Source organism: Callithrix jacchus, chromosome 6 (genome assembly GCF_049354715.1).
Source record: "Callithrix jacchus isolate 240 chromosome 6, calJac240_pri, whole genome shotgun sequence".
Taxonomy (NCBI): Eukaryota; Metazoa; Chordata; class Mammalia; order Primates; family Cebidae; genus Callithrix; species Callithrix jacchus.
In genome coordinates, this window is record NC_133507.1 from 102,488,648 (window position 1) to 102,509,136 (window position 20,489).

The window sequence follows — 20,489 nt, forward strand, 5'->3', positions numbered from 1 at the left end:
TTTAATCCTATTTTCTTGGATATTTTGTCTTGAAATGGTTTTGAATTTGTGAATTTTTTTTCCTACATGCAAATACAACTTTTTAAAGAATTAGAAACAATATCCAGAGGTTGTCTTGTCCCGTCTCCTATTTCATGCTCAAGCCATGCAGTAAAGAAAATTAAGTGTTATTTTCCACTGTGATTCATTATAATTAGCCCTTTCTAAAGTCATTAATGAAAATAATGGTTAATATTTATCTGCGAATATTTTAAAGAACAACAGGTAATTTCCAGAATTGGTTTTGGGAATTTGTCATGACAGAGTATGCGTTTGGGACTGGTTGTGGTGACTTCTGTCACCTGTATCATTTCACCTAGGATACACTAAGCATTTCATATCTTGCCAACAGAATATAAATGTTACTCAAAATAGACAATAAGGACTAGCATCTCTTTTGAGTAGATGAGTTCAACTGTCATATGGCTCAGGCAACAGAGAAATCTCCAATGGACCATACAGGCAAATATAAGAAACTTGAAAAAGAAAAACAGCGAAAACAAGAAAATCCTTCATGACAAGATCATCTGGGAGCTGAAGAGCAATTTGGATGTAGTGCTTCATAACACAAAACATAAGCTCCTTTAAAGTAGTGAAAGTCCCGTTAAGTCTTTGTGATATTTTTTCTTCATTTCTTCATTCATGATTTAAAATTCACCTACTTCCAAAAACATTTACAATGAAAAAAGAAGACAATAAACAATAAAATAATTTATAAAATTATGGCAAAGGAAGGGAAAGATACATGCAAATAATAACTATGAGCCACAGTGAGATACGACGAGCACTGACTGAAATGGCTATAATTAAAAAAAGAAAAGAACAAATGGAAAATAACAAATGTTGCAAGGATGTGAAGAAATTGTAATCCTCATACATTGCTGGGGGAGGTAAAATGGTGCAGCTGCAGTGGGAAACAGTTCACCAGTTCCTCAATAAATTAAACATAGAATTACCATATGACCCAACAATTCCACTCCAAAGGAAATGAAAACGGGGACTCCACCAGATACTTGTATGCCTATGTCTTTGCAGCCTTATTTACAATAACCAAAAGATGTAAACAACCCAAGTGTCCATCAACAGATGAATGCAGAAATAAAACGAGGTTTGTATGTTTCAACTGAAGATGAAAAGGGTTGAAATTCTGACACTTCTGACATGCTACAAGATGGATGAACCTTGAAAACACTTTCCTTTTTTTTTGAGACGGAGTTTCGCTGTTGTTACCCAGACTGGGGTGCAATGCCGCAATCTCGGCTCACCGCAACCTCCGCCTTCTGGGTTCCAACAATTCTCCTGCCTCAGTAGCTGGGACTACAGGCGAGCACCACCATGCCCAGCTAATTTTTGTATTTTTAGTAGAGACGGGGTTTCACCATGTTGACCCGAATGGTCTCAATCTCTTGACCTCGTGATCCACCCGCCTCGGCCTCCCAAAGTGCTGGGATTATAGGCGTGAGCCACGGCACCCGGCCAGCACTTTCCTAAGTGAAAATAGACACAAAAAGACAAATATACAATTTTACTTAAATGAAGTATCTAGAATAGGCAAAACTCACAGAAAAATACAGTTAATTAGAGGCTACCAGGGGTTGGGGGAAGGGAAAATGAGGAGTTATGGCTTAATGATCAGACAATTTTTGTTTGAGATGATAAAAAATGTTTGAGAATAGTGGTGGTGGTTGCATATGTTGTGAATGAAATTAATGCCATTGTACACTTTAAAATATTTAAAATGGCAAATTTTATGTTTATAAACGATACATGTGTGTATATATATGTGTATATATATTATATATATATATATATATATATATAAACACAATAAAAAATTAAACAAATTAAATGCAGCTCTGAACATCCTGATGCCCAAGGCAAAGCGGGAAAGCGAGGCTACCATGCTAACAAGTTCAAGGCTGCTGACTCTTGTCCATATGGGCTAGAATACCCTCCAAATGAGGACAGTTCTGATACCAACCAAGTCCTCATCACACACCAAATCCACAGCCCTATTCACATCCTTTGGTCACAAGTTACAGAGACTGTGAATGGCTCAGGGCAAACCATTTGCCTTCATGAGAAAGAAACTCACAGTGAGAGGGTGTGGCCTCCTTGTGGAGGTCAGTTCATTTTCCCCCAAATATGTAAAGTGGGATAAATTGGGGAGCAACAGTGAAAGGGACAGATTTGCTCTGGGCCTTCCCAGGTGACAGCACTTTGGGTCCACTGAAGGGATGGGGTTTGCGAGTCCCTGGAGCCCCAAGTTCCAACTCCCCATTACTACCGCCATCTTCTGTGTTTAGAATTTCAGTCAGGCAGGAATGAGATCTCTTTGGCAATTCCAATTAATCTAGCTGATTCCCTCGAAATGTTTGTTCTTGTCCTTCCCCTTTGCCCCTGCCTGGGTCCACGTTCCTTTCACTCCCCACTGGATCCCTGGAAATTGTCACCCAAAAGGTTTCCTCCCTTCAGTGTAGTCCCAGCACTAACTCATCATATAGAGCTCCTAAAATAATATTTCTACATAAACACAGTAGGAAAAATCTGGTGGCACCACCAAGTACCCTCTCTCAAACTCCCATCATAATGTGCCAACTGCTGGGAGGGGAATGTGTCACTGCAATGGAGCCATCAATACTTCCTACAACAGCCACACACTTTGTAAGACTTGAGTCACTGTTCTATTAGGTTGGTGCAAAATTAATTGTGGTTTTGCCATTACTTTTAATAGCAAAACCACAATTAATTTTGCACCAACCTAACACCAACCTCATGTGTTGAATACTTTACAACAAAATGAAAAAAACTGATTTTTTTTTTTAAATTGGCCGGGCACTGTGGCTCATGCCTGTAATCCCAGCACTTTGGGAGGCCAAGGCAAGCGGATCATGAGGTCAAGGGATCGAGATCATCTGGCCAACATGGTGAAACCCCATCTTTACTAAAAAATACAAAAATTAGCTGGCTGTGGTGGTGCACGCCTGTGGTACCAGCTACTCAGGAGGCTGAGGCAGAAGTATTGCTTGAACCCGGGAGGCAGAGGTTGCAGTGAATCGAGATCATGCCACTACACTCCAGCCTGGCACCTGGTAACCAAGTGAGACTCTATATAAAAAAAAAAAATTAAATTATGAGTGACTGTTTCAACTACTGGTATCAAGTATGATCAAGAAATCTCTGCCAACCAGCCTAAACAATTATTCAACATCACCTCCACCTAAATAAAATTCAAGTCTCTCTTGTGCACCAGCATGTCTCATTGTTCCCACTGCTTGGGGGTGCTCAGATATCTCAACCTAGCTGTCAAAATTCTTCCAAATCTAACTAACCAACATCTAGCTTATCCAAACCACTTGTCTGCTTTGCCCACATAAAACTTACCATGTCACAAACTTGGAATGTTTATTCTCTTTTTTTTTTTTTCTGTCACCAGGCTGGAGTGCAGTGGCACAATCTCAGCTCATTGCAACCTCTGTCTCCCGGGTTTAAGCAATTTTCCCCCCTCAGCCTCCTGAGTAGCTGGGACTACAGGCATGTGCCACCATGCCCAGCTAATTTTTGTATTTTTAGTAGAGACAGGGTTTCACCATGTTGGCCAGGATGGTCTCAATCTCTTGACCTGGTTATCTGCCTGCCTTGGCCTTCCAAAGTGCTGGGATTACAGGCATGAGCTACCACGCCCCGCCGGAATGTTCATTCTCAAATAGCTTAAACAATTCCCTTTCCTAAAGTGCTCAGTGTTTTTCCTCCTCCTTTTCAAGTCTCACTACCCACGAACAACAGCTCTCACTTCGCCTACTCCAGGAAGCCTCCCCTGACTACTTTCCCTCATTGATTTTTTCCCCATGAATAATTTGTTTGAATGGAATGCTGAATTATGACTCTTCGTTGGTCACCATCTTGTATCATGATGAACCTGTTGCGTGTACATTTGTTTTGTCCATTAAATTGTGTCTTCTTTATCTTACTTCATTATGGTTCTTGTAGGTCAGGTTCCCTAGGACACGGACACTGAGATGGGGACTGGTGTGCAGGAAATGAAGGAAGATTTGGGCCAAGGGGGAAGCTGAGGCATGACAGTTTCAACAAAAGTCACAGCTGACCCTACTGGGCAGTCCTGAAGCTGATCAGACCCTTCTGAGCCTCAAGTTGGGGCTGGGGCCTTGGACTTTATACCCTGTGTTGATTATGGCTGAGGGCTGCTTCTGGAACAGGCAGTGGCCTTGCTTGAGGTGATTCCAGAAGAGGATGTGTGATAGTGTAAAGGCTGTTTGTGGAAGCTTTCTCAGCAGCTAAGAAGGTAAGTGATATGGTTTGGCTGTGTCCCCACCCAAATCTCAACTTGAATTGTATCTCCCAGAATTCCCACATGTTGTGGGAGGGACCCGGGGGGAGGTAACTGAATCATCAGAGCCAGTCTTTCTCATGCTATTTTCATGATAGTGAATACATCTCATGAGATCTTATGGGTTCATCAGGGGTTTCTGCTTTTGCTTCTTCCTCATTTTCTTTTGCCACGACCATGTTAGAAGTACTTTTCACTTCCTGCCATGATTCGGAGGCCTCCCCAGCCATGTGGAAATGTAAGTCCAATTAAACCTCTTTTTTTCCTAGTCTCAGGCACATGTTTATCAGCGGTGTGAAAATGAACTAATACAGAGAGGGAGGGACAAGTCAGTCCTTCAGTCCTGAAAGGGGGATTTTGGTGTCAACTATGATGGCCTAAAAAAAAAAGAGAAGAAAAGGAGAGGAGGAGAATGGAGGAAGAAGAGGAAAGAAGGGAAAACGTCCATCGCACTTGCTCGTCAGGTCTCTTTGGAACAGAATGTGCCAAGGCAGTCACTCCCTATAGGAGAGAGGTGAGCTACAAGAAGGCCATGGAACGAAGTACAGAGCAATGAAGCCTCCTGCCCACAGTGACTGCACCAGTGACCTGGTGGTGACAAGGCTGGCATTTGCACCTGCTGGGCTCCAGAACTGCCCTTCTTTCTTCACTCAGTGACAGCAAACCAAGCCTTGTGTCACATCATTGCTGGGTATGTGGAGATGCTGAAAGAACAATGGGAGCAAAAAGAACAAGAACCTTGAAAGTCTTCTGTTTTCTCTTTAACCCTTAGAGACCAAAAGAAATTTTCACTGTAGGAAAATAATCCATTGCACAAACTGTATTTTTAAAGGTGAAAGTTGGCTAGGTGTGGTGGCTCAAACCTGTAATCCCAGCACTTTGGGAGTCTGAGGCAGGTGGATCACCTGAAGTCAGGATTTTGAGACCAGCCTGGCCAACATGATGAAACCCTGTCTGTACTAAAAATACAAAAATTAGCCTGTCATGGTGGCACATGCCTGTATTCCCAACTATTCAGGAGGCTGAGGCAGGAGAATCACTTGAACCCAGGAGGCGGAAGTCGCAGTGAGCTGAGATCATCGCCATTGAACTACAGTCTGAGCAACAAGAGCAAAAGTCTGTCTCAAAAAAAAAAAAAAAAGTGAAAGCTAAGTTTGCCTAGAGGAAGGGGATCCAGAGACTGGATTTCTGTAAAGTCCAGAAAAAAAGTTCAGATTTTGTAAGATAAAAAGCATGTGCCTGGAATGTGCTGGAATCAGAAATTACAAACATTAAAGAAACTCTGAGGAGGAGGCATGGTAACGACTCTCTCCTACCACCCATAGGAAATCAAATTTTAGCAAAAAGAAAGATCAATACAGAAGAGAAGCCGGGCAGGTAGAAAAAGCAAGGGAGCACTGACGGAACCCGGGCAACTTGAAAGTACTACTCCCTCTGTCCAGATTCTGAAGTTCATTTACCGCTGCCAGTCAGCACACGAGGGAAACAGGAACCACCAGGGCCTTTCTCTGCAGCTGGAGAATTTAATTCATTTCAGAAACTTCCTGGAGAGGAATGAAATGCAAGGGCTTCCAGAAATCAGAATACCTTCTGCCCCAGGATCTTGGGCAGAATTGGCATTTTCATCACAGAACCTGAACTAAGATAGTGAGTGAGGGATTTTTCTTAGAAATTATACTTAAACTCATGCATTTTTCAAAATATTTCATGCTTTTCTCTAAAACCTTATGGCTGTCATTCACTGAAAGGCAAAACATGAGTAAGATATTTCTTTATGGCTCTCTATATTCATCCTATTTATCTAGATATTAAACAAGTATCATCTTGTCTTGATTTATATTTCTAATCTATATTTCTCTTAATTGGCATTCCAAATTATGAGCCTTGGGGTACTTTTAGTCATTTTGTTTTTAAAGCACTTTTTAATCTTGCTTCTCTGTAGTTAGAAATTGCAACTACTGGTTATTCTAGGGCTGATGGTTCAGTTACAGGATCTGGGGCTAAGTCGCCTGGTTCTGGCTACCCTGAACTTCAGGCAGCTCTGAATAAGGGAGTAAATCAGCTTCCAGAGGGCTAATTTCCGACCTCATTATAGCCCTCCTGGCCAATTTTGCCTTCTGGTGAGCAGCTTCAAATGCAGAAAAGATCAGCTGAGATACATACTCTCCTCCAGGTGCTCCCTCTCCTTCCCCACCCTATCCTTCTTCCATCCCCTCAACCCTCCTAATGGAGGAGGGAGGAGAGCACAGCAGCGGGAAAGATAAGCCAGTGAGAACTTCAAACCCAGCAGAGCCCCGCCCCTGGGGTGTGACCCATTTGTGCAGGATTCTTGCAGTTATTGGGTGGTCTTTATTATCATTGTTGACTATGGGAATCTTTTCATTCTTGGCCCAGAGTCTTTGCTAGAGGTCTTTACATGAGAAAGGGGGCATTTTTCAGAGCTGAGATTTGAATGCATGGAAATTAAAAAAAAAACACCTTTGGTCATGTGAAAAGAAAGCAGCTGGAGAGGTGGTGGGGGAAAGAGCCCATCTGCTAATTAAAACTCCAAGAGTAGTAGGAGGAACAATTACTCTAAGGCACTATCTCTCCCCACGTTCCTGCAAACAAATTAGCTTCAACACCCACACACAGTAGGAAAACAAATGCCAATTATGCCTAGATGTTTCCCTGAACCTGTTTTCTCTTCGCTATTTCCATCTGATCCTTAACACTTTTTTGATAGTGGGTTGGAGATAAGCCCATTGCTTATCTGGACAAATGATTTCCATCCACTTTTATTCCAAAGCAAATCCACAGCAGTGAGGGGGCTGGGACCAACATTAAGCCCAGATCTGTTTCTGCACGTAGAACAAAACTCTTCATTTTGGTTGAGTAGCAACAATAGTAGTTTATAACACAGGAGAGGACCTTTAATTATTAAATTTCAGTGTAAAACATAATCAAACGTGAAAACGGTTTTATGAAGGCAGATGGCATTATGGCACATATTAACGTATAGAGGATGCACATCCATTTATTTACAACTGAGATATAATTGTAAATAATTACTCAGTTATTATTGGCTGAAACTAGATTAAATGATTTTGGTTTTTTGCTTGGTTGCTTCCCAAGTTATGGCAAGTATGCACTTATGAATAAAGTTGCTATAAACAACGATGTGCAGGATTTTTGGTGCATATAACTTCATTTTTCTCCATATGATTTTCTAAAATCTTGTTGGAGACAAGCAGTGGGTGAGAAAGAAAGACGGCTAAAGTTGCAGACACTTTTTTGGTTTCTCTGGAGGCAGAGATCTGAATTTCACCTTTGATGTCAAGCAGTTTCTTTGTCTAAGCCTTTCAGTAATGCCAAGGTAAAGCAGCAATCCCTTCTGGAACAGAGAGGTTTGGGAGCAACAGGGAGGGAAACTGGGCTGCTTGACCCCATAAAAGAGCATTTCCCTGTATGTGGCATGCTTCTCTGCTCATCACGTTTCCTTTAAGGGAAAAAAATTTCTCTAAATGTGGACTTAGACTATCCCCCCAAAATTTTACTTGTTCCCCAGAGGTATGCGTGTGTGTGTGTGTGTGTAGGTGTGCATGTGTGTTGGTGTGTGTACACAGATATTCTTGTTCGGAAACTTACCCGTCTGTGTGGTTAGGAGCAGAATGAAGCTATGATGGGAGGAGGAAGGAAGTGGTGGCATGTCTTCATCACATGCTTTCTTTTCTCCACTTCACACTAGGTATCCTGGCAGATTTAATAACTCTGACTCAGGAAAGGTCCCTCTTTCAGGGGTTTTGCCTTGTCTAGGTAAGGGGAAGGACTAAGGCAAGGCCTTAGAAGGATTCTTTGTTTCCGATGGGAATAGACATTATACCATTCTAGGGTACCAGATACCCTAGAAATGGGCTGGAATGTGAGGTCTCAGGAGTTGAGGCTCAAACTTGAGGGTGGAGAGAAATCCTCAAGGGCCTTTGTGTTGAGGCTCTGTTTAACCCTTCCAATACGGTCATTTGGAACAGCCATATCCAGTGTCTGATGGGTTTCTCTGATTCCTTGTAAAAAACACATTGATTATCACATAGGGCACTAAGGCGAGGGCTGGGTCAGTGCTGTAGACCTCTCTCTGGGAAACCACAGGAGGGAAACTTATCAGGGACACCTGCTCCTCGGTGGGTACCACGGCCTTCGCTCATCGCCTAGCCTCAACTGTTCTGGTAGAACTAAGACTTCCTGGTTGAACCGGACATGAAAGAGAGAACATGCCAGCTAGAGACATCTGAATTATCTAGATCAATGGTTCTCAGCAGGGGTGATTCTGTTCCCAGGAGATAACTGGTGGGGGCAGGGGTGGCTACTGGCATCCAGGGAGTAGAGAACAAAGATGCTGCTAATCATCCTGCAACACACTGGATAGCCCCGACCCCACCCCCAACAAAGAATTATTCAGCCCAAAATCTCAATAGTGCTAAGGCTGAGAATTCCTGACCCAGGAGGAGGGAGTAAAAATATTTACATGTTCACATGTAAATACAATAAAAGCTGAATCTCAAAAGCACTAATAATGTTGATCTAAAAAGAAAAGTTTACCTGGCAAAAAGCAACATAAGGGATATTGAGAGTCTAATGTGCACCAAGTCCAAGTTCTGTTCCAGTTTCTAGCAACCAGCAAGACAACGTCTCATTCTCATGGAATTGATGTTGCAGCTGGGAGGGAAGAACCCTGAGATATCATATACATTTCAGATCTTAATTATAATAACAGCCCGTGGGAAGTGATTTATTTAATCCTCCCAGCAACCCTATGACATATGTGCTATTATAATCTCCATTTTATAAGACACCGAGGCAGAGGTAAGTGGCTTGTCCAAGGTCCACAACCGATAGACCCCGTCTGGTTGCTTCACAGCATTTAAAGTCCCTCTTATGGTCAGATGGACTTCAATTAACTAGCTACATGATGTGGGTGGTATGACTTAATTTCTCTTGATTCTTCCTTAATTCCTCTTGATTCTTCCTTCATGTGTGGCATGGAGGTAACAAAAGTATCTCATAAGAGTGTGTAAAAACTGAGTAACTTGATTTACAGAGAGTGCTTAGAACAATGTTTGGCATACAGTAAGAGCCAATGGTTTATCGAAGGAAATAGAAAGTAGACAGAGAAAGACTGAGAACCCTACTTTAGACCTGTGGTTCCCAAAGCATGGCCCTTGAATCAGCAGCACCAGCATCCCCTGGGTACTTGCTAGAAATGCAAATCCTTGGTCCCCAGCCCTTGTAATGAGAAAAACCCAGAATCATACTGAAAAACCATCCCCCAAACTGGGAGGGAGCACAGAGAACAAAAAGTGACTCAAACAAGTACAGCTTAGCTAGTAGATGAGTTTATTAGGAGTTGCATACAAGAGATTGCTGGGCAGCAGCAGTGCAGCTCTAGAGATATGTGCCATCTCCCATCTCTAAGCTGTTTTTAAGCTAATTTTCTGGCTCCTTGCCGTGTGTGTGTGTGTGTGTGTGTGTGTGTGTGTGTGTGTGTGTGAGAGAGAGAGAGAGAGGAGAAAGAGAGAGAGAGAGAGGAGAAAGAGAGAGAGAGAGAGAGAGAGAGAGACAGAGACAGAGACAGAGACAGAGACAGAGAGAGAGAGAGACAGAGAGAGAGAGAGAGATGGGACTGTGCCTAGCCTTTAGGGTTCAGGCAGCAGATACATACCCTTAAGTAATCTGATGGGGAACTCATCACATTACAGCCCAGACATGATTCTGGGATGGCTTTGTGATATAGCTAACTTAGAGTTGGAACCTGTACATTGCCATCTTATAAAAGACAAAAATGTTTCCATTCTCCTCACAAGGACTGCTAACCTTGGTTTCTGTAAACTGCTAGATTATTTGCAGGATGCAAAGAGGTAAAGCTGCATACCTTCTCTTATCTGCCAGAATTGCTGGCCTTTGTTTCCCAGAGTAAGCACCCCCAGATAATTCCATCGTGGCGCCAAGCAACTGAAAATCTATGGATCCCACCCCTACCCAGACGATGTGTAAACAAATGCTAATCTTAGCATCTTAAATGACAATCAGAATAGTCCCCTGGCCTTCGAAATGTCCGGAACCCCCTCACCCCCATCTCCGCCCAGAAGGTGATCTGAATCCACTGGCCCTCGGAATGTCTGAAGCCCCTCACCCCCAAGATGATTTTATGGGTATAAAAAGGTCTTGTCACCCTTCTTTCTCTGCCACGGGTTGGAGAGACGTGAGTCCTCCATGGTCGCCGGCAATAAACCCTGCAATTTGGCATACTTTTGTTCTGGTGTTGAGTTTCTGTGCTCAGTTCGTTGCAACAGCTTCAGCAATCTGCTTTAACAAGCTCCCCAGGTGACTCTGATGTCTGCTGAAGTTTGAGAACCAATGAATTAGACCATTCTAAGGAGGTGATGTTTGGGCTGTGATACAGGAGTTTGTCCAGACGTTAGGAAGACTCCCTAACATATTCCCTGACTACAAACCCTTAAAAAGAACCAAAACTCTGTATATGTCCTCCCTTCTTTTGTGCTGTTTCCTTAATTCCACTTGGCTTTATGCTTGGATAGCTTCTAAGACCAGATGTCTTCTCTGATATCCTTAAACTCCTTCAACTGTTCTCCACTCTCAGCTGGTTCTTGGTTCTCTTCATATCTTTCCTCATTTGTTCATTCCTTCATACGAGTTTATTAAGCCTAAGCCAGGCCTTGGGTGAGGTGGAAGTGGGGTACATGGCAGGGAAAGCTAACAGACACTCAGTGCCCCACCATATCCTCAGGGAGCCTGCCATCTAGTAGAGAGGCAGAAATTCGTCCCTGTGTCAGCACTGGCTTCTGGAGCCAGTCAGAGCAGGGGCACCAGTGAGGACTGAGGTGGGGGCAGATGTAGGAACCACCTTCTCAGAAGGGGTAACACTTGGTCCCAGCCTTGATGAGCAAATAGAAAAAAAAAACCTGATAAAACAATATTAAAAATCATCTGGAAGAACACACAAGGGAAATAATATCAAAGAATGAATGTTTTTTAATCACAGCAAAAAAGGTAACCATGGGAGATACATGGAATTACTAAAGGCAAAGAATCAGCTGAGTGAAAATGATAGAAATGTTCTACCTACACTTTCTTTAAAATTAAAAATTGACAAGCCTGAAGTGAATGAATAGCCATCTGGTCAACACTGGGTACTCCCTGATTATTCTTGTGTTTTTGTTTTGCTGTTGTCCTTTCACCTCCAGGCGTTTGCTCAGCCAGGTATGCCTCCTTCCTCTTCTCCCCACACTTGCTGATGAAAATCTTCCCCATATTTAAGGTTCGGATCAAAAGCTGCCTCCCTCAGAGGCTGTCTCTGATCCTCCTCATTGGAGGTGATTTCTTTCCCCAGCAAGGCCAGAAACCCTTGTTGTACTGCTAATCAACTGTTAGCACATTTTGCTGCATCATGGTTATTCGGTAAATAGATTTTATTCTGTGATAAATGTAAGAGCCTCTGGGATCAAGACAGTATTACACCTGTCTTCGTATGACAAAGATGTCTTGCCCTCAGTAATCAGGCCATTCCCTGGATAAGACTGTACACAGCATACAGCTGAGAAGGCTGAGTCACCATCTCCTGCACCAACAACACCTCAGGGGGATCAAAGAATTACACTTTTAATCTAGTCATAAACTTTAATAACACAAATGGAGGACAGCAAAGTGATTTTTAATTACTGAGTGAGTTGAAGATATTAATGGAGACAAGAATTAATGTGTTTTATTATGTAAAAAATTTATTCAACAAATGTAATAAACACAAAGAGTAATACAGAAAAATTATGTGACAAAAAAAGGATGTAAATATGCTCTCTAAATGCATTAAATATGCTGATGAAATGGATGAAAATATGCTCTCTAAATGCATTAAAGTTGATAAATAGTCATAAAATCAGCACTCATATTACTTTATAAAGTAGTTTAAAGTAAATGAACAGTTTTTACACAAGAATACATAATAAATAATACACAAAATAAATAATACATAATACACAAGAATGCATAATAAACACCATATGGAAAAACGTAGCATTTTTATCCATTAAAAATGCAAATCAAGCTGGGTGCAGTGGCTCACACCTATAATCCTAGCACTTTGAGAAGCTGAGGCAGGTGGATCACCTGAGGTGAGGAGGTTGAGATCAGCCTGTCCAATGTGTCGAAACCCCATCTCTACTAAAAATACAAAAACTAGCCGGACGAGTTGGCACATGCCTCTAATCCCAGCTATTCGGGAAGCTGAAGCAGGAGAATTGCTTGTACCCAGGTTTCGGGGAGGTTGCAGTGAACCGAGATCATGCCATTGCACTCCAGCCTGGGCAACAAGAGTGAAACTCTGTCTCAAAAAAAAAAAAAAAAAAAGAAAATCAAACAATTAAAATACATCATTATACACCAATTAAACATCGTTTTTAATGTTAAAGAATTTGCTTTAGCAAGGCTTTCCGGTTTTTTCTTGTTTCTCCAAAGCCAGGGATAAGAAAACTGACACCATTACATTTTTCTGAGGTACAATTTGAAAATGCATAAAAGGAAGTTGCACTGTTCCTATGTTTTAACTCAGTAATTAAATTTGGGAGAAAATATATCAAGAAAATAAATCTAGGCAGAATGCCTACAATCCCAGTACTTTGGGAGGACTAGGTAGGCAGATTACTTGAGGTCAGCAGTTCAAGACCAGCCTGGCCAACATGGTAAAACCCCATCTCCCCTAAAAATACAAACATTAGCCCAGCATGATGGTGCATGGCTGTAATCCCAGCTATGTAGGAGACTGAGGCAGAAGAATCACCTGAACCCAAGAGATGGAGGCTGCAGTGAGCTAAGATGATGCCACTGTGCTCCAGCCAGGGTGACAGAGGGAGACTCCATCTCAAACAAAAACCATATTTTGTCAATCATTTTTGAGATGTCAAATATCTAAAAAAAAAAAAAAAAACCCAAAGAAAGAAAAGTTGCTAACTGTAATTTTTTAAAAACCAGTAAACTGCCTGTCATGTACTGTGCAGGGTTGAGATTTTACTCTACTTTCAAGCTAAGAAGCTACACTGTTACAATTTCGTAGATGCCGGCAGAAGACATGAGACTCCTGAGTCAGAGACAACAAACTTTAATATTCTAGGCAAAGGCCATAGCCAGAACTTCATCTTTGTGACAGCTCTCCATGCTTCCCAAATCTCATGTAGGTGATAGAAAGGGCCCATGCCTGCCCAGTAGTGAGCAGGGTCACAGAGAGAAACACTGAGCTTGGGATTCACCACTTTGACAGTCAATGGAAGTAAGCCTGCCCCTTGCCCAGGAGAGAGTTTAAGGTCGCTTGCTACAAATATAACACTCAGGAATGGCCTAGGACATGAGCAGTCAGGGCCTTTCCTTCTTGGCACCCACAAGGAGAAGGTTCAGGGGATGCTCAGGGCCTATGAACTATGTCTCCCAACAATGCCTCATTTATTTATTTAACTCATTCCAATGTATTGAGTGACCTACCATGTGCCTGGCACAGAACAAGATATTAAGGATATTGCAGTGAACAAATTCCCTGCCCAAGAGGAGCTTACACTTTAGTGGGGAAAGTCATTTAGACAATGGAAAGGGAATTAAATAATAATATGATGTCACTTCTGTGAAGAGCTATGGAAAGAAAGGAAGTACAGTGTGGTTGGATAGAGGGGTGGGAAATGGGGGTCAGAGAGCTGAGTCCAAGCTATCAGTCTCAAGGCAAGTGTCTCGGTCTGTTCAGACTGCTATAACACACAACTTAGACTGGGTGGCTTAAACAACAGAAATGTATTTCTCACGGTTTAAGGGGCTGGGAAATCCAAGATCGAGTTGCCAACAGATTCATTTTCTGGTGAGTACCCTCTTCCTGGCTTGTGGGCGGAATCCTCTTCACTGTGTCTTCACATGATAAGGAGAGATAGAGTGAGGTCTCTGGTGCCTCTTATAATGACACAAATCCTATCAAATCGGGGCCCCACCCTTATGACCTCAGTCAACCTTATTACCTCTTTGTAGGTCCTCTCTCCAAATACAGGCACAATGGGGATTAGGGCTTAAATATATGAATCTGGGCAACACAATTATGTCCATAGCAGCAAGTCAACAAATCTCTCATTTCTTCTGCAAATGAGAATGGTGCCTAAAATGATTGTAGGTAGGATCAACTGAAATAAAGTGGAGAAAGTGTTTTGTTGCTACAAATATTTTAGAGAATAAAACTATCTAAAAATCTGATCTACCTCAAAGATCAGAAGATAAGTGAATCTAAGGTTTAGATTAGAAGTTAGAAAGAGCAGGACCAGTTATCACTTATTGAACACTTAATCCTGTGCTACTGGCTCTAACTCTAGTTTTACAATGATTTCGTGGCAAGTATAATTATCCCCACTTTTAAGATAAGGAAGGTGAGTCTCAGAAACCCTAAGTTGCTCAGAGTCTCCCAACTGATAAATGGTACCCTATAAAAAGTGGAATTATGAAGACAATATCTAGTAACATGAAAAGTGCTAACAGAAATCTGCAAAATAAAAAATTGATTTTTACCCATAAAAATGTATGTGGATAGGGACAAAAGAGAATAAAAACATGTCATGCATCTAGCTAGTGCAATATGAATGTTTTTATATTTCTAATATTCTTTGCTCTTATATTTGTTTAATAAAATGGAGAGAGATTGTAAACATATTTCAAAGGCTAGTCTTCCTTTTTTCCTAACAAATTCCTCTTCATCAGGTCAATTTTCTCAAAATCTTCTCAATTCTAGCTTTCTCCATGATGAAGTCCAAACTTGCTTCTTGGGGTTTGCACCTTGAGTGTTTCATGTCCCCTTCCTCCGGCATTCCCGGGTCGGTCATTCAGGCACCAGCCAGGTCAGCCTGCTTGAGGTCTAACCCTTCTCACCTTGACAGGAGAAGGGGCGGTTTGGGCTCTGTGTTGTGTTTCTGTTCTACTCCCAGGAACAAGTAACACAGATTTAGATTGAGTTAATTATGATTGAACTATTTTTTAAGTGTGAGAGGCTGATGGGAATTCCACTTTTCTAATTGGTTCCTACTTTTGCCCAAGGCTTAACAAAAAGAACTCCAGTTTGAACGTGAATATGAAGAACTGGAAGACAGAGAGTCAGGAATGTTAGAAACGGAAAGGACAGGGCGGGGTGGAGCGTGTGGTATGTTGGGGGTGGGGACCTGATGGGAGAGGTTAGAGCTGGCGAAGATGATGGTTTAAAGGGTCCCGCTTCCAGATCTCTGCCAGATTGCTCAGAAGCGCGCGTTCTTTCCGCTTAGAGCCAGGGAGTGAACTTCTCAAGGCGCCACCAAGCCCTGGCCGGACACACCTGCTGGAAATGAAGCGGCAGGATGGGGATGAGCTTAGGAGCTTTCTGTTTTATATATCCCAATACCTGGATTCCTATTTCGGGTATAGGTAGGATCGAGATTCCAGGAAACCAGAACCCCTCTGGGCTGGGACGGGGCGGGACCCTTGTTTCCCAGTGTCAAACCGGGCCGCCAGCAGGTGCCAGGTATCCACGGAGGTGGCGGCAAGGGACTTTCTCCCCATTGTAAACCAGTTGTAAACCTTTCCCAGAGGCTACTGCAGTTAGGGTTCTTTCTGCTTGGCGGAGGCAGGGAGACTAGCGGAGACAGCGTTGAAGGCCCGGCTTCTATTGGTCGGTTCTCCAGCCACCCCTTCCTTCCGCCCAACCCCGCCCACTCCAGGTGCAGCTGGTCTCCCGCTGCCGCTGGGTGGTGGAGGGGGCAACTCTCTAAGCGCGGCGCTCGGTCACTGGGCTGCGCTGATTCCCAGCCCCATGACAGCCGGAGGCACCCGGGACCGCTAAGAGAGGTGGTGAGAGGGACTATCGAACAGGGCGGAGCTGGACTGAGGGGTCCTGCTCTCTTATTCCCTTTCTACTGGAAAAGAGGGTCTACGGGGGCTGCAGGCATATGTGCCAAACGGGGGCTGCTGCCCGCAGGAGGGACCAGGGTAGGACGACCTGGACCCCTCTCCTCCCCTCCCCTGGCAGGCAGTACCTCCTCTACGCCCCCACCTGCACGGTCCAGGCCGAGCTCACTGACCACTCGCGCGTCCCCTGCCCTGGAGCCGCGATCCTGCGCGCCATGGAAGCCGCTAACCTCTCAGTGGCCACCGCCGGCATTGCCCTTGCCCTGGGACCCGAGATCTGCAGCAGTAGCCCAAGCCCAAGCGGGATCCTCAGTTCGACCCCGGTTAGTGCCGTCCGGCAGGGTCGGGAGCCTCCCTTCTCTGTCTTCACGGTGCTTGTGGTGACGCTGCTAGTGCTGCTGATCGCCGCCACTTTCCTGTGGAACCTGCTGGTTCTGGTCACCATCCTGCGGGTCCGTGCCTTCCATCGCGTGCCGCATAACTTGGTGGCCTCGACGGCCGTCTCGGACGTACTAGTGGCAGCGCTGGTGATGCCACTGAGCCTGGTGAGTGAGCTGTCGGCCGGGCGACGTTGGCTGCTGGGCCGGAGCCTGTGCCACGTGTGGATCTCCTTCGACGTGCTGTGCTGCACGGCCAGCATCTGGAACGTGGCGGCCATCGCCCTGGACCGCTACTGGACCATCACGCGCCACCTGCAGTACACGCTGCGCACCCGCCGCCGCGCCTCGGCGCTCATGATCGCGCTCACCTGGGGGCTGTCTGCGCTCATCGCGCTCGCGCCGCTGCTTTTTGGCTGGGGCGAGGTGTACGACGCTCGGCTCCAGCGCTGCCAGGTGAGCCAGGAACCCTCCTATGCCGTCTTCTCCACCTGCGGCGCCTTCTACCTGCCGCTTGGCGTGGTGCTATTCGTCTACTGGAAGATCTACAAGGCGGCCAAGTTTCGTTTCGGCCGCCGCCGGAGAGCTGTGCTGCCGTTGCAGGCCACCACGAAGGTGAGGGGCGGGCTTCGGAATGTTGCTTTGGGGATGGGGCTATTGGAGAAAGAGGCAGCTTGGCGAATGGGAGAGTGGGTGGAAGCTTGTACGGTTGGAGCGCGCGCCTAAAAATTGTCCACCAGCGCACAAGGAAAAGTTTGCCATCAGTTCTGTGCAAACCGAGGAGCTCATCACCGGTGCGTCTGGCACGCAAGGGAGGGGTTCGCCAACTGCCTACTTGGTACGTGCAGAAAAAAAGGGTTTCACCACCTGCACACTAGGGAGCCCAATCTAGGACACCTACCCACGACACATGCTAAGACCGGAGGGGCTTGTAGGTTCAGCCTGTCTCAGTAGCACTGAGGGCACATCTTGTTACCTGCACTATCTTGTTTTTCCCCTGAAGTTCTCCTGTCCATGTGACTCCTGGAGCCCCTGACTTCCTGGTACCAACTAGACCTAGAGGGGATGCAGTGGACTGGGAATTTGTCCTGCAGAAATTCCTGTGGCCAATTACGCCTTATTTTCTGTCTCCACCGTCTCCATCCTCTGCAATTCAGTCTATCCCCAACTCTATTAGCCAGCACCCTGCCAAGGGGAAAAGTGAGGATTTTAAAATATAATAATCGGTGTCACTTTGCTTTCCTTAGCTCAACCCCAGAGCTACCCTCTAGGATTTAGGAAAGATCAGTGGATTCAAATCCCAGCTTGGGACATTAGGACAGTTGCTTAATACCTGTGGGTCTCATTTCTTCATTTTAAAACATGTTCATTCCTACTTCATAGGACTCTTGGTGAGGAGCACATGAGATGAAGAATGGAAAGCTCTAGCACAGTGGCTGGCACACACTGGGTGGCAGACTGGCTGCAGAAAGAAGGGAATCAACAGGAGCAGGAATGTAACACTGGAAATGTAATGAGATGAGCAAAATTGCAATTGGCAGATCTTCTCTCACCGTATGTGTTTTTCTGTCTGGAGCTTTCTGCCTTTTGGCTAGGATCTCATAGGTGCTCAGCATCATTCTCACTCCGAAAGCCTCAGCTTTCTTTTTTGAGGGTCTCAGGTATTTCAGGTAACAAGCTCCCAGTCCTATAGATTAACCGGTTTTATTGCCCTTTCCAAATATAATACATGGATGATGAGGGGAGGGGTACATATAAGAGGAAAAAGAGACAAGGACAGTTTTTTGCTGTTGGTTTTGTTTTAATTTTGGAAATTTAAGACACTTAGGCTCCCAAATACATGTGATTTTAAAAGTAGGCTTTTTTTTTCTTCTTCTTCATTAAATGACAGAGGAATTTTGCAGCATAAAATAGGAATGTCAAGACTATAATTGGAAAGTGTTGGTAAGGGAGAGCTTTATTCAGAATTAATGATGTTCTTTGAAAGGTCCCTTGGAAATGCCTGGGGTGATTATAGCTTTTCTGTCTGATTGCCAAGTAGGGCTAACTTTTAATAGCTACATCAATCCAATGTGCACTTAGAGAAATCATGGTGAAATGGATGCCAGAAAAGCTTGCCAAGCCTGATTTTAGTGTTCATTTTTGACAGCTCCCATTCAGGCAGGGGGCATAAGGAGAAGGTGCCTGGATGAGAGGCTGGCCAATCTGGAGCTCTGAGAGGCAAGGGAAATGTTAACATTTAGCCACTCCCAGCAGGAGGCCCTGGGACAAGCCCTTCCTCACTTTGGGCCTCAACTTCTCTTCTCTAATATACAGTATTCTTCTAAGTCATTTGTAAGAGTCTTGAATCACAGGATGCTGAGATTGTAGGCAGGGTAGTATTCATGAGCATGCTGCTTCTTTGGGTTGCAGAAAGCCTGCACTCAAACTTCTGGGTAATGTTCCTGAGTCCACTTTTGTAAGCCTTTTGGCAACAAGACACCTAAACAAAAATGTAAAACACAGTGCCAAGAAAACTGTCTCTCTACTTTCCCCCACCTACATCTTTCTACACTCCAGGGGAAAGGAGTTGGGTTGAGTTAGGCTCTGCAAAGTGTCTGTACCGTGTTCTGTAAGGAGCAGAAGCCTGTTTGAACCCTGAAGGCCTCTGTCGATGAGGCTGTGTAAAACCTTCATCTTTTTCAGAATTCTATGTCTAGTCCCAACACTAAAATATTGTCAGAAAGGGGTCTTATCTGAAAGTAGTTCTTGGGCAATGATTAATCCTTTGGGGCAAAATGCAGTTTTTGAAAGTTGAGATGGAAAAAAAATGTTTACTGAGTGAATTCTCTCTTCCAGACAGGTTTGTGATGCTTTCCATACACCCTTTCATTTCATTCTCACAATTTGGTCAAGTTGGCATTAAGTCTCTACTAGTCAGAAGAAGCTAAGGAATGCTGCAGTAACATGTAACCCCAAACCAGAAGATTATTTCACTCTGACTTAAAGTTCATTGTGGGTCTGGTGGCCCACCTGCATGCTCTCCTTCAAGCATCTCTCCTCCTCTTATAAATTTGGGCCATTTATCACTTTTAGCTATGCTGTCTTGCACATTTGCCTTCCAGATTTGCTGTGGGAGAAGAGTTACATATGGAGATACACCAGCTTTTTACTGCCTTACCCTGAACTGGAAACATGTCACCTCTATTTCCAGCTCATTGGCCAGCCTTTGACAGGGAATTGGAAGGGGAGCATATGGCTATATGATGAGCACTATCTTTGCCACAAGGCCCTCATTTTACAGATAAGAAAACTGCAAGAGAAAACTGTGATAAGGCACCACAAACCTAGTTCCTCCAAAACCACACAGTTACTGGGTAGAGAGGCTGAAGGTTGTACCAGATCCAAAAACTACTGTTTTCATTACTCCATGCTGTCTCCAGGGACTTGACTTCTGAGGCCTGCCCCTCTGCTACTGGGCATCTCAGCTTGAGAGGAATGAAGCAGTTATAGCCCAGTCCACGTGGATCCCACGAAGCAGGATCTCAAAACTACTCATGTGAACTCTCCTTTCCAGGAGAGCTGAATACAGTTGAGCACGAAAGCCTTACCTGCTTCCTTCAGGAGACAGGTTTAATTCTTGCCCTGGTATCCTTTCTTTCAACATCTTCAACTGAGATGCTGAGCACCCCACGTAGAGTATAATCTACTCTTCACCTTAAAGCAACCCCCATGGGTTACAGTTACCTCCTACTGCCCTGTGTCCTTTACTTTTTATAAAATAAGAAAGATTATTTCTTTGGCTT

At 44.2% G+C, this 20,489-nt stretch overlaps 1 protein-coding gene across 1 annotated transcript in view; it reads left to right on the forward strand.

Moving 5' to 3' along the window:
- The first annotated feature begins 16,156 nt into the window (after window positions 1-16,156).
- LOC100400167 (5-hydroxytryptamine receptor 5B) overlaps window positions 16,157-20,489 on the forward strand; it is a 30,967-nt gene continuing 26,634 nt past the window's right edge. Inside the window, exon 1 of the mRNA XM_002749514.5 lies at window positions 16,157-17,319. Coding sequence (XP_002749560.2) covers window positions 16,369-17,319 — 951 coding nt within the window. The 5' untranslated portion in view covers window positions 16,157-16,368. The remainder of the gene's footprint in view (window positions 17,320-20,489) is intronic.